This window comes from Ixodes scapularis, unplaced genomic scaffold (assembly GCF_016920785.2).
Source record: "Ixodes scapularis isolate PalLabHiFi unplaced genomic scaffold, ASM1692078v2 PGA_scaffold11__112_contigs__length_91849675, whole genome shotgun sequence".
In the NCBI taxonomy this organism is placed as follows: domain Eukaryota; kingdom Metazoa; phylum Arthropoda; class Arachnida; order Ixodida; family Ixodidae; genus Ixodes; species Ixodes scapularis.
This window is the reverse complement of record NW_024609837.1, coordinates 56,959,274-56,981,268: the sequence shown is the minus strand read 5'-3', so window position 1 is coordinate 56,981,268 and position 21,995 is coordinate 56,959,274. Positions and strand designations below refer to the sequence as shown.

Here is a 21,995-nt window from a genome sequence, read left to right as displayed (position 1 = left end):
TCGGTGTTTACAGTTCGTTGAGTTGCGTTCGAATCTGTTTATTTCTTCCTCGGTTTGTTATGGAATGGTTTGATCGCGAGTTTGACTTTGACCCCATCGTTGCTTTGACCAGTGTTCGAGCGGTTCGCGCTGTTTCCTAAAGACACAATGCCGGGCTGGCCGTGAGCTCGGGTTCGCAGTAGACTCGTAGGCGTGGGCAGCCATCGAAGGGCCGAGAGAGCAGCATGCCGACGGTGATCCTTCTCGATGTGTCGTTGTCCATGTGCCGGCCGGTGCCGGACAGCGCCGAACCCTTGCAGGTGCGGCACCTGGCCGTGCATGGAATCAACGCGTTCCTGGATCACATGGCACAGCACTGCAAGCTCGAGTTCGCAACTCTGGTCAGTGTGCCCCCGCGCGCAAGTCGTCAAATGTGTGGCAAGCGTTCTTTAGCCACAACCTTCACTTCAACCCTTCACTATAGTCACTGACAAAATCAGAACGACAGGACGAGTTCTTCGAGCGCATCTGTCGTCGAGCAAACCCGTGGAGATAACCGTCTCTGCTGTTTTGGCAAGACCGGTATCGGTGCGTCGGCGATAGCCCTCTCCCTCGGCACGGCGCGAAAGCGCGACAGCGTAGGTGGACATCGCAATGCTGTCTACCGCCGGGGAGTATTTGGCGTTGTAGCCGCGCTGTCTATAATGCAAATGAGCACAGTAGAATGTAGAGCCACTAAATCAGCTATTCTTATGGCGAATTCGGGTGTTCTATCGCCTCTCTGCTCTAACCTTCATTCAACAGAGCAACCCCTCCTCTCCTGAGCTGAAATAAATATAGGGTGGTTCAAGTCACCAGGCTCGATCTAAAATGGACCGTAAAAATCGACACCTGCACGTAGCAATCTAAACTTTTCGTCAAAGGTGTATTTCACAGGTCGTTTTTTTCTTGTAAAATTACAAAGCGTTGCTCTCTTTGTGTAAAAAATAAGGCCAAAAAACTTGCCAGGGTCTACGGCGGGCAGTGACGCAGACGACAGGGGTCCAGTAGCGGGGTGTGTTTGGTGTTCGTATTGATAGATAGCGCTACCTCCTTATTGCGACGGCTCGCAACCACCGTGGTTTATTAAAATGAATATAATCTTTTGGAAATGTACCTTTGGTTAAAAAATAAATGCAGACAATAAAAGCAAAACTTAAAAATAAAAAAAAAACGCGTCTGCATAACGACGGCGATTTTGCTGCCAACAGATTTCGTCTGTGCGTCGTCTGCTTTCTTTCGCTGGTCGGCTGCACCTTCGGACGCTGTTCCCCCCGACGCCATCTATCAATACGCACGCAAAACACACCCCGCTACTGGACTGGTCTAGGTCGTCGCCCGCCGTAGACCCTAGCAAGTTTCTTCGCCACATTTTTTTTTTTTTTTTACAGAAAGAGAGCTACGCTTTGTAATTTTACAAGAAAGAACCGACCTGTGAAATGCACCTTTGATGAAAAGTTTAGATTGCTACGTGCAGGCGTCAATTTTTATGGTCCGTTTTATATCGAGCCTGGTGACTTGAGCCAACCTATATATCCTTGCCGCCAGAGCAATTCCGGATCCTTTTCAGCCGATCACAACTGCTGAGCACGGAAGTAAAACTTCGTTACATCGGTTATGGATAAAAGAAATATGTATTTTACAGCGTACGAAAGACAAAAAAATTCACATGTAAAAAAAAGAAAAATATCAGCAGCATGCACATTGATTTTTGCAGTGCAGAACGGAATGAACGCTGGAAATAGTTGTCAACTCATCGCGTTTTTAACAGTGAATGTGATGCAATAGCGGTCATGCGTACGGCCGAAGAGGCAAATATCAAATGGTTAATAAACCACATTTTTTCTTACGGCAGAATATCATGCAAGCATCACCCACAGGACGTAGCATGTATCGCCGTGTGACACAAATCACAGTCTGTTATAGTCGGTTCTCCCTTTCTTTTGCAACACAAACTTTCTAACACGCTTCTACCAAACCTGAATATTCCTAGAAGTGTCCACAAAACCCAATAAAACTGTGGCGAGTTCTGCTAGCTGTTTCTTCATCGGTTAGGCTTAGCAGGTTCACCACTGAGATGAACGATCTCGTAAAAGCACTGGAAATACTTCTCACGTCAACATTTCCTGTCACGGTCAGAAGTGAATGTCATCCCATACTTTGTAATCCTTGCATCGTCGAACGCACAGCACTTTGTAGAATCAGATATCCATCTCGGTCATGCCGGACACCGCAAACCAGCGCAGGCCACCGCCGGCCATCGTCAACAAAACCCCATGATCCCTGTCCATGTACCACGTGGCGCCTGCACCGCTCCGACGACTAGAGAGGAGTGATGGGGAGCGCTTTGAGAGGGAGGGGTGCCCTCAGAAAGAACCAGCCGCCACTGCACTCCCTCTCCACCACCCGATCTCGCTCGCTCTGGAAAGTGTGCACAGAAAGAACCACGTGAATTCACCATTCGAGTATCGACACTCCGTTCCCGAATCTGCTAGTGGGTGCCGCCATCTTGGTGCTTAGAGCAAAGCAAACGAAACTGTCGATTGTCAGAACTAAAAAATGACTTCCTCAGCTTTAGGCACGGCGGTAGGAAGCTCAGATGATGTTGTTTCACTCTGTCGCGAACTGTTCTAACCTTTCTGGAGGACGGAAAAACGTTTCCTGCGATTTTAGATAAAGCTTCAGATAACTGGCAACCATGATTTTAAAAGCATTAAGATGACCGAAGGGTCGTTACTCTGAAGCGTAGCTTATTTAGGGGCTCGAGTAGAATGTATTCCCGGGTCACGCTTCGCCCCGAACACAAGCTTTCTTCCTTCGAGTGGGAAACTGAGGGAGAGGAGGAAATGAGAGTGCTCAGGGTGTCAGAGTGTGAAGCTCCAATTGGAAGAATAGCGGGCCTCTACTGGACGCTTAACCTCATTCGAACGTAAGACGCTGCACGAGGAGCAGACGACTCTCGTGTTCGCTCTGATTAGAGGGAGACAGTGGGTAGAGTCGAAGGCAGCTAGCCTTTGCGCCTGTCCACCAATCAGTCCAGTTGGAGCTCGGCGCTTTGACTTCTCTGTGCACTGTCATCTCCTCCTCCTCGGTTGCTCGGCATATTTGTTTGGGCACAGCAAATGCGTTGTAGGTTAGACATTCCTTTTACTGGTTCATGCATTTTTTCTCGCCATGCCTCGCAGGTGGTGTTCTCATCGCTCTGGGAGGTGGTGGTGCCGTTCACGCGGGACTTCGACAGCATCCGGGCCGCACTTGCCCGCGTGGAGTGCCACGACAAGACCAACTTGGAGGCGGGGCTCGAGGGAGCCAAGCAGGCGCTTCAGGACGAATGGGGACACTCCATGCCTTGCCAGGTATGGCGAGACAGCCGACGGGACGCATTCTGTCGTCCAACGACAGAGGGAGAAGGGAGAGATGACCGGCCGAAATGCGCTCGGCTTTTGTTTGAGACAGAAAAGGGAGACTGCAAACGCACGTCGACGAAGCCAGCTTGCAAGTGTGTGAACGGTCCTTAAATGTGCATGCATTTAAACGGCGGGAAGTTAATGAGCCGCAATGGGTGCATAATGTAGATTTCTCGTCTATCGCCGTAGACGAGAGATGTAGCCGGTGTGGTACTGCCTCTAGCTCGGGGACTTTTGACGTGCCTCATGGAGTAGTGATATGCTAGTGCTCCCGGGTACAATGCTCGTCCAGATTGAAATGGGCTGGGGTGGGAATTTAACCCGGGATGCCGCCCACCCCCCCCCCGTCGGAGCGCAGTTGATTGCAGTCAAACCAGCCTTTAGCCTATGGTGCCTGGGACGAGTCTCCGACTAGTGTGCGTGCCACGCTTTCAAAAGTGGCCTTTCGATTTCCGCCCTATAACGTCGTAAAAGTGTCAGATTGTCGTTGGCCGCAATCTTGAAGGCGTTTTGGGAACAGCGTTAGACATGGCAGACGTCCGTTCTGCCACAGATCGCTGTCCAGCTTGACAATCTGCGGGACTTTCGGCGGCCGGGAGTTGGGATGCCGCAATGACAGCAACACCCGCATTCTCTCGGACCTCTTTCCCCCAAACTTCTACGCCCAACCGCCAGTATCATGACGTCCAACGGCACAACACTCCGATTCCTGTAGCACCATTTGTTGGCATTTCGAGACTGCTTTGAATGCGTGGGTGGGATAGGATGCAGTGTTATTTCTTCTACATGCATTAGATAATTTATTTTCGGAAGATTAGTTTGTGCCTGTCTAAATGATTACTTGTGTTTCCGTGTCAACTTATTCTTTCTATTTTCAGCTGAAACTGTGGACTACCCTCGGGCATTCCTTTATTTCCTCGTTTTTTACCGTTCCTCATTTAGACCCTTCTGCAGCAATGTGCCTGTTTTATATGGGCTCGGGAACTTTGACTGACCATTTTGTTTTCCTCACGTGTGGTTTTGTTTGCTTTGTAGATGATTTGCAAGGCCGTTGGTATTGTTTCTCTTCCTCCCTGCTAGAACCATGTGTGGTTTGCAGTATTTCATTATTAAATAAAAACTAAAAATGAAAGACGTTTACAAATTTCTGTATTGCAAAATTAGAGTGCAGCTCTTGAGGAGGAGGAGGAGGGGAGGGTATGAAGGAAAGGGTATGCCCCTCCACCTCCTCCTCCTCTACCCTCCTCTTCCAGCTACATTTAGATAGAAAAATTGACACCACTTGACCTCAAACGCCAGTTCAGTTTCCCCGCTAAATTTAGCGAGAAAATGACGTCATATGACTTTGTGTCATGTCACCCATGAACAAATTCAGTTTCTCCGCTAGATTTAGCGGGAAAATTAACGTCACGAGACCTCAACAGCAATTTAATTACCCGCTAAATTTAGCGGAGAATTGAATTGGTGTTGAAGTCACGTGACATCAATTTTCTCGCTAAATTTAGCGCGGTTACGCTGGTGCCGCGAAACATGGAAACAGGTGCCTAAGAGCTGCGCTCTAAAACACACCAGCCGTGGACACGTTCCAGGTATTGTACCGGGACGCGCACCCTTGGAAAAGCTTGTGGCGTAAGTCGACAGGCCAATTTCGGTACTCTGCTTTGCACATTTTCATGGACATCGCATCGCCTGGTTTACGGAGAGAGAGAGAGAGAGAAGGGGGTGCCTAGACTTGAGTAAACACGCCTCGGTGGCTCACGCGCTAGCCTTTTAGCTGGCTCCCAGATTTACTTATCCGACAAGCGTAACCTAATCTGGGAGCAAACTAAAGGCTAGCGCATGTATCACTAAGGCGCGTTTACCTAAGCCTTACCGTCCCCACCTCCTCTTTCCCCCCATAAAAACCAGGCAATGTAACATTCATAAAAACGCACCAACCAGAGTGCCAAAATTGGTTCGTTGAATTACTCCCAGAGCTTTTCTGATTATGCTACCAGGACAACACTAAAAATGGGACTGGCAAGATGCGCGTTAGAAAGGAACTCATTTATTTATTTATTTATTAAATATGAGACTCTCAAGACCAAAGCATTACAGAGCGGATAAGGATTTGGGAATATAAATATATTTAAAAGTTGTTATGCAGGCTGAAAACAAGAGTAGTAATAATTAGTTAGGGTAGCCTTAAACAATAAATGTGACGAAACCAGTTTTGTTATTAAGATTGTTAACTGCACATGTCTAATTTCACTGCCAGCACCATGTCTTAAGCCTATTAAAATCTCTGATTGTCACTATAGAAGGGGGAAGGCGGTTTCGATTACAAGAGGTCTAGAGGATGAAAGAACTCTAAAAAGAGGTAGCGTTACACGTAGGTACGTCAACCTTGCAGTTATGATAGAGGCGTGAAGATATGTAAATGGGATCACTAATTAATCGAGCTTTTAGACTGGAATTATCGCAATAGATTTAATGAAATAGATACAGACGAGAGTTTATACGTTGGGTAAAAAGGAGGGTTAACGACAGATTACATTTCGTCAACGTGACATCTGACATACGACGGTAGTGAGAGAGTATGAAGCGTCGCGCTGCTTGGTTTTGAACGGCTTCAGGAGCCAATATAAATATTCATGTGCCAATTTCCGAGACTGAGAATGCATATTTGAGTTTGCTTTGTACTAAAGTTTTATAAAGTAGTAATTGTAAAGAAGATGGGGTTAAAGAAAAATTGTGTCTTTTTTTTCCAAGCATGCGATACTGTTGTTGATAACATACTCGGTGTGATTTACGAATTGCGGGGTCGTCACCAGGTGGTCCTAGTGACGGACGGCTCCCTGGGGGTGGGAGCGGCCTGGCGTGCCCCCCCGGGAGAGTCCCCCCTGGGGCGCCTGCACGTGGTATGCCTGGGCAGCCCCCAGGGCCCTGCCCTGCCCCACTACCAGCGCCTGGTGGACGCGCACGGGGGCGGACGCCTCTGCCTGCCCGAGGGACCCCCCAGCATACGTTCGGTCACACAGGTATTTGAAAGCAGGCCTAGTCCTAACCTGAACTAATACGAGCAGAAGGGGCATGCTTTGCATTTCTCTCTGTTGATCGAATTGTCATGTGCGGAACTAAGTTTTATAAGGAATGCAGCAGATGCTAGCACCTGTCTCGGCCTTTCGAACACATGAAACCGAGTCGGCGTTATCATGTCCTCCTTTCGCACTGTTTTCTTGTTGTATTTAAAGTTTTCACAGCTGGCAAAGCATTCTCGAAGCGTCTCGGAATCAAAGTTATCTTTAGTAAGAATGCAATTCTCCATTAAAACGTCTGCCCTAAGTATGCATGTACAGCGCGTGACATTGTTAGCACGAACGCGACGTTGGCGTTTTTCTGCACATTGCTGCAATGCAATGATGGTGGCTGCCAAACTTTAGAGCTTAAGTTACTGCCCCGAACGAGGACTTTCTGCCATACCAGTTGTTCTTACGGCTGCTGTTCAATTTTGAGAGAAAAACAAAAAACTGGAGATTGTTTATTTGTGCCAACAGTGTTGCATTGCGTAGATGCAACGAGCAATGTGACAATTGACATGTTCAAAACAAAAATGAAAATTTAACATTTTTAACCAAAAATTATGCTATGCATCGTGCGATGCCCGGACGTCACGCACACCGCCCATAGACGGGGTGTCAATCAATCAATCAATCTTGTCGAGCGCGCGTTGTGCAGGCGTTCGAGTCCCTGGCCCAGAGCCTGTATGTGCCGTTCCGTGGGGTGCTGCGCTGCGGACAGCTGTGGTCATGCGTGACGCTGTGCCCGCCTCCCGAGCCGCACCGACGCCCCGGAGACTTCCACTGGAGCACAGCACAGGCGGGGCCCACCATCCAGGTGGGCGGGGCATCCTTGCAACGCGCCCTTTGGCTTCAAGGCAAAATTTCTATAGTCATTACTAGACCCTTTGCGAAAATCCCCAAAGCCCGTGCATGCCGCGTAACGAATAGTGGGAGTCCTCGGTATGCCCCTCCTCCCGCTACCACGTGGCATACATGAGCAGGCGCAGGTTAACACGGCAACTTTTGAGTAGCCGAGTCGGGCGAGCGACAAGCCAACGGCTGCTCCTTTCTCATCCCTCTCCTTTGAACTCTGTCGTCTGCTGTACCAACGCTTTGTCGAACCTGGTCAAAACCTGCCACGGTTGCGGTGCAAACTAAATGGATTCGGTGACACCTTATACGTGAAGGTAAGTTATGGCGAATAACGTATTCAAATAAGTTCACCTGTCGCGATGCTGTTACGCTGCCACAGATACGGTGCGCCGCCAACGACGTGCGACTCGGCCAATGGGCGAGATGGCGGATGGCTGCAACGGCTGCTGGCGGTAGCTGCCAGGATGCGCGCGCAGTCGTTGAGGCGCAACGAGAAAGCGCGTGATCTATATTGAGGGTTCCCGAAATTCCCTGCCGTCGTGGCACTGTACGTTTTGCAACAGGTCTATTTGTCTCGAATTTAGCTCAACACGTTCGTAGACGCATCCGAAGCGGTAACCCAAATTACGAGTCCCAATAATGCTTTTTTTTCACGAAGCTATAGAATGTATAGATTTGGTCAAGAAGCCGAAAGGTTTTACTGACAATGGCGAAAACGTGACGTCGGGTGTTGAAACATAGGGTGCGGTACGGCTTGTTCCCGACGGGTTACGAGAAGCTTGATGGTACAAAATCAATGCTTGGGAAGCTCACGGCAGCAAAATTTAAAAAGACACGAGCAAAATACCGTGTCATTTTAGACTGCCTGCTTGACTTTCAAACTGTGCAACGTGTAACATTAACCCACCGGAGAGCGTAAGAACATTTTAATGTTGGTTTTGGTGTAACCTATATTTTCCGTTTTCTCAATGGCTACCATACTTTCCGGTCTATAAGTTGCAGCTTTGTGCAAGTCTCACTTTGTGCAGTCGGCGGTGTCGCAGCAGCCGCGGACATATGCTGGCACGTTTCGGATAGTCTTTGGACTGCCGGAAGAGCGGGCTGTTGGAGGGTGTTCTGCTGTTGCTCCTTTGTTGTTAAAGCAGATACGGCCTACATCTTGCACAATTAAAGTCAATCTTAAAAAAGAAAAAAAAAGCTATATATCTATAAATAAGTTGCATTATTGCTTGAATTGCATTCAAGGAAATTCGGAGAAAAAACACAATTTATGCACCGGAAAATATGATATTTTTAATTTAGAGATAAAATGAAGCATAATTACGAAAAACTCCGAGACTAGGGTAGAAAAGGGGCATGAGACAAGCAGAGCCGAAAATAAGTAACCTCTTAAATATAGTCTGAACACAAAGAGAGGAATGGACACAAAGAACAGAAAAAGAACACAAAACAAACAGTATACTCCACCACCTACTTTGCCCACGACACGGTTTGTACATGTCACGACCCGACCCAAAAAAACAAATTCTTTGTTCAATTTACACCAGCTCGTTTGCACAGATACTTTTCGTTCATCAGTAGTAGTCTGGGAAGGGTAAAGTTTGGGCATCCCACTGCGTAACTAAAAAAAAGACGCCAAAAGTCCCCTCCACTGCCACCGGCACTGCCGGCGTTTGCCCCTATGCCGACGCGGCCGAAGCCTGCAGTAAGGACCCCTCTGGACCGGCCGCGTGCCACGCCTGCCCCCCAGGTGTGCGGCTTCCTGGACCTTGTGGACGTGGCCAACCCTCCGACGCTCTCGCGCCACCTGGTGCTGCCCGTGCCATCCGCTGCCACAGCTGGCACCGCTCCCGCTGCCTCCCCCGCAGGTGCGTATCCGGACCGGCACACCAAAGCTGGCGTTTTGCAGCCGGCGCCGCCAGCGGTTTTTTATGCATATTGTGCACAACTCGTAGGAAACGAAAGACAATTGTTACACCTCTTTTTTCTTTTGTGTTCGCCGACGGGGCGAGAATGGCAGGGAGGAGCTTCAGTTGTCCCCTCGATACACCTCCATGTCTCGTGCGTCTCAAGCACGCGTTGGAGGCCGGGCATTCGAAAGACGCACCCTGGCATTCTCGCTGTCGGTGACTGTAGCTGGGCGGTGTGCGAATGCTTGGTTGTCGCTGTGCACGTGGAGAGGACGAGGGAAGGGCCTGTTTGCAGCGGAGGAGGGAGCAAAGGCAGAGGCGGAGGAGGAGGAGGGGGCCAACGACGAGGGCAAGCAGCCATCCTTCTGCGTCCTGCTCCATGGCAGCCTCAAGGTGGAAGGCATGGTGGCTCTCTGCCAACTCGGGTGGGTGGCGCACGCCTGCGCAGCCGACTCGTGGGTGGCCACGCCGGTTGCTGGTGCAAGCGAGCCGCCGCACCGAGGTTGGCGGGACGGCGATACCGGCACAGAAACTGCAGCGACGGGAAAAAAAACTCTTAAGAGTCTGTCAGTTTTTTTCTCTCTTTTCTTTGCTTGAGCCACCTTGGTTCTTACAAAAAGTGACACTGATGTGGTCCACATTGGTTCTTACGAAAAGTGACACCGATGTCCTTGAGGTGCACGGTCATACGCTCCCGTCACATGTCATCGAGAGAGGACAAATGGTTGCAACGATCAGCTGTTGAGAGTTGGTGCAGGTGCCTCTTCACTCTTGCTTGTATCTTCCACCTTACTCATGCTATGATCTACTGAAACCAAGCAGACGTCCACAAGTGCACAAAACTAATGTTACTATATCTAATAACTTTAAAAACAAAGCAAATGAAACTCAAATAAAATAAAAGTTGCAAAAAAAAAAAATCCCTCAGCACAAATGGACACAAAAATGGGACTTAGCTGCATACTATGTCAAAATTTAATAGCATTTTAATGTCTCTTTTATGAAGGCGATATTCCTCTAATTAGATCAAGACAAACCTCATTCCCTCATCCGTCTTTCGGTTGTAGCAGAACGAGCCCATCTTGTTTCTGTCACTAACCAAACACTCTTTTGCAGCGTCTTATTGGCACAACGAATACGCTCAGCCTCGGTGGGCCACTGCTCCTCTTCAGTGATGGTTTCTTCAGTCTATAGCCCATTCAGTTGGACCGCATCTGAGCATCTCTTTTTTCCCAATATCACAAAGGAATGATTCTAGGCAGACTCGTCCGGCATTTGTGCTCAGCTCTCGTAGCGCACATAAATTGTTTCCGTGCGCTCCTTCTTCTTTTCATATGTAGTTTCAAGTCAGTGTGCCGTTTTTGACGGTTTCTGAGTCCTGCACTTGGAAGGCAACAAGCTCGTGTCGTTTAAAAGCTCCTCTTGAGTGCTGCTCGACTTCATCAGGTATTCTTACACAAAGGACGCTGTTGGAAACCGTGGAGACCGTCCTCCCGTTCCTATTTGGCCATGTGGCCTTGGTTCGCGTGGCCCCACTTGCAGTGTGTGTGGGCACGTTTGTGTGGGGCTTTCTATTTTTAATGAACGACGCCACCTCCCCCTAGCGAGGGAGAGGGGTGCGCAAGGAGGGAAGCTGAAGAGGGGTTAATCACGTAAAAGCGTTTGTCAGAAGCTGGTGGTCCTTTTCGTTCTCCTTCTACGAGTGCATCTCAGTGCGCAACAGAAGCCTCACTATCGAGGCAGGGCTGTGAACGAGGCATGGCGGTCTGTTGCAGGCCCGAGTGGTACGGGATCCTGTACTCGTGGGCCGACAGCAAGAAGAAGTCAAACCTGATGCTGTCTACCTTCGAGCCTGGTGAGTCGCCCTATCTGCCTCGGGCAAACTGGTTCATAGCTTAGAAGGTATAAAAGTGCCAAAAAGGATCGAGACCCAAAGCAAGACAACACAATGCGCCGTATGTTCTCTTACTTCGTCTTGGTCCTTGTTTTTTAAAGCGCAGCTCTTAGGCGCCCGTTCCCGGCTTGAGCGGCGTCGCCGTCGCCGTCGGCGTCGGCGTAACCGCGCGGTGCATTATGGGTAAATTTCCCCGCTAAATCTAGCGGAAAAATTTCCCCGCTAAATCTAGCGGAAGTTTTCCCCGCTAAATCTAGCGGAAAGATTTCCCCGCTAAATTTAGCGCAAAAAATTTCCCCGCTAAATTTAGCGGAAAAACTTCCCCGCTAAATCTAGCGGAAAAACTTACCCCTCTAAATCTGGCGGAAAAATTTCCCCGCTAAATCTAGCGGAAAAATTTCCCCGCTAAATCTAGCGGAAAAAATTTCCCCGCTAAATCTAGCGGAAAAACTTACCCGCTAAATCTGGCGGAAAAATTTCCCCGCTAAATCTAGCGGAAAAACTTCCCCGCTAGATCTAACGGAAAATTTTCCCCGCTAAATCTAGCGGAAAAATTTCCCCGCTAAATTTAGCGCAAAAAATTTCCCCGCTAAATCTAGCGGAAACATTTACCCGCTAAATCTAGCGGAAAAATTTCCCCGCTAAATCTAGCGGAAAAAATTTCCCGCTAAATCTAGCGAAAAAATTTCCCCGCTAAATCTAGTGGAAAACATTTCCCCGCTGAATCTAGCGGAAAAATGCTGGTCACGTGACCCGGGGGTCGCGTGACCTGGGGAGTCACGTGACACCCCGAGGTCACGTGACCCCCTCCCGAGGTCACGTGACCTCTGAGGGGGCACGTGTTTGCCCCCACGTGACCCCACCAAGGTCACGTGCCCTCAGGGGGGGGGTCACGTGACCTCCCCCCCGAGAACACCTGGCCCTCAGTACCCTCCCCTCCTCCTCCTCAAGAGCTGCGCTCCAATTCGGCGTTACAGGGAGTGGTAAACGGTTTTCACTTTTTTTTCTCTGCACTTTTATACTTTTTCAACTAAGTGGGGTCTCCCCACAGGCCTGGAGACGGTGCCTTGGCTGGGCAACTTCTCCCGACTGGGCCCCCTTGCGGCCGGAGAGGGCCCGTCCCTGCCGGGCTTCCCTGTCAAGCCCAGCGACAAGCACAGCTACTCCCAGAACTCGGTCGTCTGGATACGACAGTCAGACCTGCAGGTGGGCACCTTGTTGGCTCCAGGGAAGTTTGCACTGCCGGTTTTCTTCCTCGTTTGCAAAGTGAACAACGCACACATCTTGTAACACTTTTATAGTTTTGCCTCACCTTCAAATAGACTACAGCTTACAGCTGGGTTTAACCACTGAACTGTTTTTTTTTTTTTTTTTGCAATTTTTTTATCTTAAACTTTTCTTTTATTGCATCTGCAGCCCGGGCTGCACCACGTGTGTTATAATCGGTCGCCATCCTTAAAAATGTATGCAATAAAAAACACCTGTTGCCACCTCTGAGCAGCATTACAATCTAAGAGACCTGAATGAGCCTGGGTCGTCCAAACCAGCCAAGGGGCGAGGTAGGGTGCGCGAACAAGCTACACTTGTCCTAAACGGCTTGAGGACGGCTCTAGATGGACGAACTAGGCTCGTCCAAAATGCTTGAGGGATTATTAGACGTCTTGCAAAGCATGCAGCGGGGCAAAGATGCTGCGGTGGCAAGGAGCATACATGACTTCGCAGGCAGCGTTCTGGGATTTTTGTGAATGGTTTACTTTAGGTCTGTATGTTTCCCGGCTTTCGAGTGGGCAGCTTGTAGCTTTGGCCGTAGCCGGTGGTGAGGCGAGACAAAACATAGTTACAATCGAGACTCCAAAATCATGTCACTGTCGACGTGCCGCGTCAAGACATGCTGCCGTAAAAACTTCAGGAGGTGCAACGACATACGGCGTGTTTCAGGAAAAAGGTTCTGGAGTTTCCTTTGCCACAAAAATTAACCACCGTATATTGCCACGTATGAGTCAATCTTTTCTTTCCAGAAATGAGGGGTGGACGGAAGGACCGATATGTGGGTTCAGGCCGGCACTGTAGCCGAATAGCAAGTCCTAGGGACTTTTCCCTTCATCTAGTACAGATTGTTGAACGCCCAGTCTCTGCCCAAATATAGTGTTAGCGGTCCGGACCAGATGTCGAGGTTTCAGAAATTACCTACTGTTAATTTATTCAAAAGTTACAAGATGTTCTGAACCTTTCCATGGGAAATTGGGGCCTCTTTTCAGTAGGGGAGGCCATTCACCCCCATGTATTTGTGCGCTTTGTCAACTACCATTTTCCCATTCAAAATTTTCGAAAATCGCTTATAAATTTTTAAAAACGAAATGGTTATTTGTGAAACTGGCATCCCGGTCCGGACCGCCAGCACTACATTGGGAGGAGGCTGAGCGTACAGCGATGCATAGTTAATTTTTGCAATTGAAAAATCATTGTCCGTTTTTTTTCGGCGACACATTTTTAACTGCGCTAAGTGTGCTTGCAAGTTTCCTGGGTAACTAAGCTCTCGACTCACACCTAAACTTTTTTTGCCCCTTAGCAAAATCCAGAAACCACATATAGTTGTATGCCTAACTTCGTTCGTTGGGAGTGTTTTACCTTGTCAGAGCCAAAATCGGATAATGAGCGACATGTGCCAGCGCTCCTTGACCGATGACCCTAAGCGATTTTGTGCAAACACAAAATGGCTACGGGCTATCAGCTTTGGCTGCGGTTGTGCGGCTTTGGCTCCCTGCAGTCTTCCACGCATGCACAGCCGAAGCACGGCGGAAGGCGTGAGCATGTGCTGGAGGCTGGGCATTCAAGACACGTTGTGCTGTTCTCACTCTGTCAGCGACCATAGCCACACAGTCTTTTGTTTTGACAGGCTGACATTCAGAAGATCCTCAGGCATGCAAGGAAGCTGCCTGAAAAGACTGCAAACTTCTACAAGGTATGCTCCTTTTCTGCTGGAAGTGTGTGCGTCCTGTGGTTAAAAGTAGCAATCTGGAGCCTTAATAAGCAACTCTGGAGCTGGTCGTTCGCGAGGGGGGCTTTATTCCTCAGCATTCATTTCAAGTATTGCACAAAATGAAACTGGCGAGGTGAAAGCAGACGACGGAGTGTGTTGTCTGCTCTCTGCATCTATCGGGAGATGGTGCCACAACTTACACTAATCGCCAAGTGTGTTGTCTATGAGCACATTTACCATAGACTTTGGCAAGTTTGTCGGTCTCACTTTTCACAAGATGACTATGCCTGGAAATTTTACAAGGTAAAATCCACCACCTAAATGCACATTCGATAGAAGTTCGAGCTTTTTGTGTGCAGGCATCAATTTATCCGGTTTGTTTTACAGCGTAGGAAACACTGTTACCACCCTATATAAAATATATAAGCCCTAGGGCCCATTTAAAACAAGCATAAGGGCATCCCGACGGGAACTGAACCTGCAAGTGATTCTTAGCCAGATGTTGTACCAACAAAGCTAAGTGGCGCAAGTGCTCTGAGAGCAGTGCCTGTGGAAAGAGCAGGTACTTGAGGAGCAGCTATGGAAAGAGCAGGTGTTTGAGGAGCAGCCGGGGAAAGGGCAGGTGCTTAAGGAGCAACAATGGAAAGAGCAGTTGTTGTTCGAGTAGCTGCTGTGGAAAGAGCAGGTGCTTGAGGAGCAGCCCCGGAAAGAGCAGGTCTTCAGGAGCAGCTATGGAAAGAGCAGGTGCTTGAGGAGCAGTCGTGGAAAAATCAGGTAATTGAGGAGCAGCTATGGAAAGAGAAGGTGCCTGAGGAGCGGCTGTGAAAGTGCAGGTGCTCGAGGAGCAGCTGTGGAAAGAGCGGGTGCTTGAAAAGCAGCTATGGAAAGAGCAGGTGCTTGAGCAGCTATCGAAAGAGCAGGTGCTTGAGGAGCAGTCATGGAAAAATCAGGTGATTGAGGAGCAGCTATGGAAGGAGAAGGTGCCTGAGGAGCGGCTGTGAAAGTGCAGGTGCTCGAGGAGCAGCTGTGGAAAGAGCGGGTGCTTGAAAAGAAGCAATGGAAAGAGCAGGTGCTCGAGCGGCTGTGGAAAGAGCAGGTGCTTGAGCAGCTATAGAAAGAGCAGGTGCTTGAGGAGCAGTCATGGAAAAATCAGGTGATTGAGGAGCAGCTATGGAAAGAGAAGGTGCATGAGGAGCGGCTGTGAAAGTGCAGGTGCTCGAGGAGCAGCTGTGGAAAGAGCGGGTGCTTGAAAAGCAGCTATGGAAAGAGCAGGTGCTCGAGCCGCTGTGGAAAGAGCAGGTGCTTGAGCAGCTATAGAAAGAGCAGGTGCTTGAGGAGCAGTCATGGAAAAATCAGGTGATTGAGGAGCAGCTATGGAAAGAGAAGGTGCCTGAGGAGCGGCTGTGAAAGTGCAGGTGCTCGAGGAGCAGCTGTGGAAAGAGCGGGTGCTTGAAAAGCAGCTATGGAAAGAGCAGGTGCTTGAGCAGCTGTGGAAAGAGCAGGTGCTTGAGCAGCTATAGAAAGAGCAGGTGCTTGAGGAGCAGTCATGGAAAAATCAGGTGATTGAGGAGCAGATATGGAAAGAGAAGGTGCCTGAGGAGCGGCTGTGAAAGTGCAGGTGCTCGAGGAGCAGCTGTGGAAAGAGCGGGTGCTTGAAAAGCAGCTATGGAAAGAGCAGGTGCTCGAGCCGCTGTGGAAAGAGCAGGTGCTTGAGGAGCAGTCATGGAAAAATCAGGTGAGTGAGGAGCAGCTATGGAAAGAGAAGGTGCCTGAGGAGCGGCTGTGGAAAGAGCGGGTGCTTGAAAAGCAGCTATGGAAAGAGCAGGTGCTCGAGCAGCTGTGGAGAGAGCAGGTGCTTGAGCAGCTATAGAAAGAGCAGGTGCTTGAGGAGCAGTCATGGAAAAATCAGGTGATTGAGGAGCAGCTATGGAAAGAGAAGGTGCCTGAGGAGCGGCTGTGAAAGTGCAGGGGCTCGAGGAGCAGCTGTGGAAAGAGAAGGTGCCTGAGGAGCGGCTGTGGAAAGAGCGGGTGCTTGAAAAGCAGCTATGTAAAGAGCAGGTGCTCGAGCAGCTGTGGAGAGAGCAGGTGCTTGAGCAGCTATAGAAAGAGCAGGTGCTTGAGGAGCAGTCATGGAAAAATCAGGTGATTGAGGAGCAGCTATGGAAAGAGAAGGTGCCTGAGGAGCGGCTGTGAAAGTGCAGGTGCTCGAGGAGCAGCTGTGGAAAGAGCGGGTGCTTGAAAAGCAGCTATGGAAAGAGCAGGTGCTTGAGCAGCTGTGGAAAGAGCAGGTGCTTGAGGAGCAGTCATGGAAAAATCAGGTGATTGAGGAGCAGCTATGGAAAGAGAAGGTGCCTGAGGAGCGGCTGTGAAAGTGCAGGGGCTCGAGGAGCAGCTATGGAAAGAGAAGGTGCCTGAGGAGCGGCTGTGGAAAGAACGGGTGCTTGAAAAGCAGCTATGGAAAGAGCAGGTGCTCGAGCAGCTGTGGAGAGAGCAGGTGCTTGAGCAGCTATAGAAAGAGCAGGTGCTTGAGGAGCAGTCATGGAAAAATCAGGTGATTGAGGAGCAGCTATGGAAGGAGAAGGTGCCTGAGGAGCAGCTGTGAAGGTGCAGGTGCTCGAGGAGCAGCTGTGGAAAGAGCGGGTGCTTGAAAAGCAGCATGGAAAGAGCAGGTGCTTGAGCAGCTGTGGAAAGAGCAGGTGCTTGAGCAGCTATAGAAAGAGCAGGTGCTTGAGGAGCAGTCATGGAAAAATCAGGTGATTGAGGTGCAGCTAGGGAAAGAGAAGGTGCCTGAGGAGCGGCTGTGAAAGTGCAGGGGCTCGAGGAGCAGCTGTGGAAAGAGCGGGTGCTTGAAAAGCAGCTATGGAAAGAGCAGGTGCTTGAGCAGCTGTGGAAAGAGCAGGTGCTTGAGCAGCTATCGAAAGAGCAGGTGCTTGAGGAGCAGCCATGGAGAAATCAGGTGATTGAGGAGCAGCTATGGAAAGAGAAGGTGCCTGAGGAGCGGCTGTGAAAGTGCAGGTGCTCGAGGAGCAGCTGTGGAAAGAGCGGGTGCTTGAAAAGCAGCTATGGAAAGAGCAGGTGCTTGAGCAGCTGTGGAAAGAGCAGGTGCTTGAGCAGCTATCGAAAGGGCAGGTGCTTGAGGAGCAGTCATGGAAAAATCAGGTGATTGAGGAGCAGCTATGGAAAGAGAAGGTGCCTGAGGAGCGGCTGTGAAAGTGCAGGTGATCGAGGAGCAGCTGTGGAAAGAGCGGGTGCTTGAAAAGCAGCTATGGAAAGAGCAGGTGCTTGAGCAGCTGTGGAAAGAGCAGGTGCTTGAGTAGCTATAGGAAGAGCAGGTGCTTGAGGAGCAGTCATGGAAAAATCAGGTGATTGAGGAGCAGCTATGGAAAGAGAAGGTGCCTGAGGAGCGGCTGTGAAAGTGCAGGTGATCGAGGAGCAGCTGTGGAAAGAGCGGGTGCTTGAAAAGCAGCTATGGAAAGAGCAGGTGCTTGAGCAGTTGTGGAAAGAGCAGGTGCTTGAGCAGCTATAGAAAGAGCAGGTGCTTGAGGAGCAGACATGGAAAAATCAGGTGATTTAGGAGCAGCTATGGAAAGAGAAGGTGCCTGAGGAGCGGCTGTGGAAAGAGCGGGTGCTTGAAAAGCAGCTATGGAAAGAGCAGGTGCTCGAGCAGCTGTGGAGAGAGCAGGTGCTTGAGCAGCTATAGAAAGAGCAGGTGCTTGAGGAGCAGTCATGGAAAAATCAGGTGATTGAGGAGCAGCTATGGAAAGAGAAGGTGCCTGAGGAGCGGCTGTGGAAAGAGCGGGTGCTTGAAAAGCAGCGTGGAAAGAGCAGGTGCTTGAGCAGCTATAGAAAGAGCAGGTGCTTGAGGAGCAGTCATGGAAAAATCAGGTGATTGAGGAGCAGCTATGGAAAGAGAAGGTGCCTGAGGAGCGACTGTGAAAGTGCAGGTGCTCGAGGAGCAGCTGTGGAAAGAGCGGGTGCTTGAAAAGCAGCTATGAAAAGAGCAGGTGCTCGAGCAGCTGTGGAGAGAGCAGGTGCTTGAGCAGCTATAGAAAGAGCAGGTGCTTGAGGAGCAGTCATGGAAAAATCAGGTGATTGAGGAGCAGCTATGGAAAGAGAAGGTGCCTGAGGAGCGGCTGTGAAAGTGCAGGTGCTCGAGGAGCAGCTGTGGAAAGAGCGGGTGCTTGAAAAGAAGCAATGGAAAGAGCAGGTGCTCGAGCCGCTGTGGAAAGAGCAGGTGCTTGAGCAGCTATAGAAAGAGCAGGTGCTTGAGGAGCAGTCATGGAAAAATCAGGTGATTGAGGAGCAGCTATGGAAAGAGAAGGTGCCTGAGGAGCGGCTGTGAAAGTGCAGGTGCTCGAGGAGCAGCTGTGGAAAGAGCGGGTGCTTGAAAAGCAGCTATGGAAAGAGCAGGTGCTTGAGCAGCTGTGGAAAGAGCAGGTGCTTGAGCAGCTATAGAAAGAGCAGGTGCTTGAGGAGCAGTCATGGAAAAATCGGGTGATTGAGGAGCAGCTATGGAAAGAGAAGGTGCATGAGGAGCGGCTGTGAAAGTGCAGGTGCTCGAGGAGCAGCTGTGGAAAGAGCGGGTGCTTGAAAAGCAGCTATGGAAAGAGCAGGTGCTCGAGCCGCTGTGGAAAGAGCAGGTGCTTGAGCAGCTATAGAAAGAGCAGGTGCTTGAGGAGCAGTCATGGAAAAATCAGGTGATTGAGGAGCAGCTATGGAAAGAGAAGGTGCCTGAGGAGCGGCTGTGAAAGTGCAGGTGCTCGAGGAGCAGCTGTGGAAAGAGCGGGTGCTTGAAAAGCAGCTATGGAAAGAGCAGGTGCTTGAGCAGCTGTGGAAAGAGCAGGTGCTTGAGCAGCTATAGAAAGAGCAGGTGCTTGAGGAGCAGTCATGGAAAAATCGGGTGATTGAGGAGCAGCTATGGAAAGAGAAGGTGCATGAGGAGCGGCTGTGAAAGTGCAGGTGCTCGAGGAGCAGCTGTGGAAAGAGCGGGTGCCTGAAAAGCAGCTATGGAAAGAGCAGGTGCTCGAGCCGCTGTGGAAAGAGCGGGTGCTTGAGCAGCTATAGAAAGAGCAGGTGCTTGAGGAGCAGTCATGGAAAAATCAGGTGATTGAGGAGCAGCTATGGAAAGAGAAGGTGCCTGAGGAGCGGCTGTGAAAGTGCAGGTGCTCGAGGAGCGGCTGTGAAAGTGCAGGTGCTCGAGGAGCGGCTGTGGAAAGAGCGGGTGCTTGAAAAGCAGCTATGGAAAGAGCAGGTGCTTGAGCAGCTGTGGAAAGAGCAGGTGCTTGAGCAGCTATAGAAAGAGCAGGTGCTTGAGGAGCAGTCATGGAAAAATCAGGTGATTGAGGAGTAGCTATGGAAAGAGAAGGTGCCTGAGGAGCGGCTGTGAAAGTGCAGGTGCTCGAGGAGCAGCTGTGGAAAGAGTGGGTGCTTGAAAAGCAGCAATGGAAAGAGCAGGTGCTTCAGGAGCAGGTTTGGAAAGAGCTAGTGCTCGAGGAGCAGCTAAGCTCTGCACAGCTTTTTTTTAGGAGAGCAAGCTTTACATTACATCTTGTCGAAAAGTACCTAAAAAAATTACACACACTCAATCATGCCGACAAAGACCAGGGAGCACAAAAGGCGTTTGGCGTAAACCACAGTCACAAACATACACTTTGTACGGGGTTTACGCTCAACACATTTTGTGCTTCCCGGTCTTTGTCAGCATGATCCAGCCGACGTAATTTTTTTGTTAAATGCTTGGATAGGACATTTGTCACAGAATGAACTTTTTTGACGGGTTTAAGTATGGTGCCCGGAACGTGTCTCTGACCAGTCCCTCGATTTCCACCCGACGACATTGCAAAAGTGTCACGTTGCCGGCTGCAACCCTGGCAGTGTTGCAGCAGCGGCGGTGGATGCGGCAGACGACCGTTCTGTAACAGGTCAGTCTCCAGCTGGAGAGTCCTCGGGAACTTAGCTGTGACGACGACAATCCTCCAATTTTCTCATACTTTCTGCCGGAACTTCTTGCACTAACCGCCAAGATCACGACGTCCAACAATACGACACTTCGGCTTCTGCGGCGTCATTTGTTACTATACTTCAGAACAACTTTCGATATACGGTTGGGACAGGTCACCAAACATGCCGATTTAAGACGCTTTCCCGGCTTCGTAGCTCACGGGGCTATGGCACCGCAGGAGCTGAACCGTCTGCGGCGAGCGGCCTTGTCGCTAGGCTTCCACGAGCTGCTGGAGGGCATGGCAACCATCCTGGAGCGAGAGTGCACCCTGCTGCCCGGTTCGGCCCACCCGGATGCTGCCCTGCAGCTCACCCACGCCTCCTCCTTCCTGAGGGGCCCTGGCTGCCGGGACTACGCCGCCTCCCTGCTGCCCCTACGCACCAAGTTCTCTGCCGGGGACTGAGCCCCCAATAAACCCTCCCGCCCCCCTCTCCTCCCTCCCTGCATCGGGATCCACCGCTCGCGCTTTGGACTCCTTCTGCAGGAATCCCAAAGGTGTGCGCAACTACGTTGGACTTTGAGAGCGACACGACACAAAGGTTCAATGGGATTTAGTCACGATCGACGTCGGGAACCACGACCCTGAAGCCTTTTGCGCACGCAGAGCCAAAGTACGGCGGAAGGCATGGAGCACATGCTGGAGGCTGGGCATTCAAAAGACATGTTTGAATAATACACTATTCGATATTTGCTTCGAGAGGAACTGCAATGTTCGTATTTTTCCAAGTGTTATCGTATTTATTCGATTATAAGTTGACCACGAATATACCTAGGTCGATGCCTTTATATTAATCTCGCCGAGAAGTTTAAAGAAATAGTTTGAATATATGTAAACTTTTTTTTTAAAAAACAAAGGAAAGTTTGGGCAAAAGGAACATACTTTAATTTACGGCGCTCTCAGCTAGGTCGCAGCGCGCAATGCCAAAGCTTCATCACCGTCGTCAGAACTTCTGGACACGTCTTCATTGTCGGAAGCTTTATCACCTTCATCGACATCCTCACAAACTTGCAACAATACCTTGCTGACACCGTTGCTATATGGCGACAACAAGAAACGAAAAGTGGAGACGGGCGAAGCCACGAAAGACCTAATACAAAGACGCCAGCGGTAAGGAGCTAAAGTAACCTTCGTATTTTCTTTTGCTGCGCATCCGCGAGGAGGAGGAGAGGGGGCAAGGTGTGTGGCCAAGCGTGGCGCGTCGCGTCCCACTCCCTTCCTTTTCCCCCCTTGCGTTGCGAAACACGTGCGCGAACGGCGCCTGCCGGCCGGCTGCGGACAAGCACGAAACCAAACGCCCAAGGGATGCGCACAAGCGGCGGCCACGGCGGGCTAACGACTGCTGCTATTTCGGTCGTTTTCGTGCACCAAAAGCTGACACAAGAAGCGGCGTGGTGCTATGGCACATACTGGCTCGGTGACTCAATAGCTCCGTGCAGTCGGTAGGGTTGCATTATTTGGTCACGAAAGTAGGTCGAAATTCTCTGGTCACGATTATTGGTTGACCCTTCATTTTTCATTTCGGAAAGAAAAAAGGTTGACTTATATTCAAGTGAATACAGTAAACACGGCGGGTTAGCTTCATTGAGCACGCTTACCGAGCAGGGTTGCACTGCAGAGAAGCAACACCCATGAAAGGAAGCTCCGCGGGTGTTGCTTCTCTGCAGTGCTCAGTAACTCAACGGGGGAACCCGCCGCGATCAACACTTGGAAAAGTATAAATATCGCGATTGCATGCTTGGGAGAGAAGCACACTTTCAAAGCAAGATGATACACGTCTGTGCCTGGTGTATTTTAAAAGAAACAAACTTTTGTGATTGTTGATCTCTACATTGCAGTAAAGGTTTCAAAATTAAACTGTGGCTACTTGCAT

At 50.1% G+C, this 21,995-nt stretch overlaps 1 protein-coding gene across 1 annotated transcript; it reads left to right on the top strand.

Moving 5' to 3' along the window:
* Positions 1-224: 224 nt before the first annotated feature.
* On the top strand, positions 225-20,816 carry LOC8035800 (integrator complex subunit 14). Its single transcript, XM_029966225.4, has 10 exons — positions 225-380; positions 3,204-3,374; positions 6,239-6,445; positions 7,143-7,301; positions 9,090-9,207; positions 9,545-9,674; positions 11,025-11,104; positions 12,195-12,349; positions 14,040-14,105; positions 20,303-20,816. Exons 1-10 carry the CDS (start codon positions 225-227, stop codon positions 20,525-20,527), a joined length of 1,467 nt encoding a protein of 488 aa, XP_029822085.2. The 3' UTR covers positions 20,528-20,816.
* The last annotated feature ends 1,179 nt before the right edge of the window (positions 20,817-21,995 follow it).

Coding starts and splice junctions, on each gene's coding strand:
- LOC8035800 (XM_029966225.4), top strand. CDS start 225: ATGCCGACGGTGATCCTTCTCGATGTGTCGTTGTCCATGTGCCGGCCG. Junction 9,208..9,544: donor TCCCGCTGCCTCCCCCGCAG/GTGCGTATCCGG, acceptor GCCTGTTTGCAG/CGGAGGAGGGAGCAAAGGCA. Junction 12,350..14,039: donor TACGACAGTCAGACCTGCAG/GTGGGCACCTTG, acceptor TTGTTTTGACAG/GCTGACATTCAGAAGATCCT.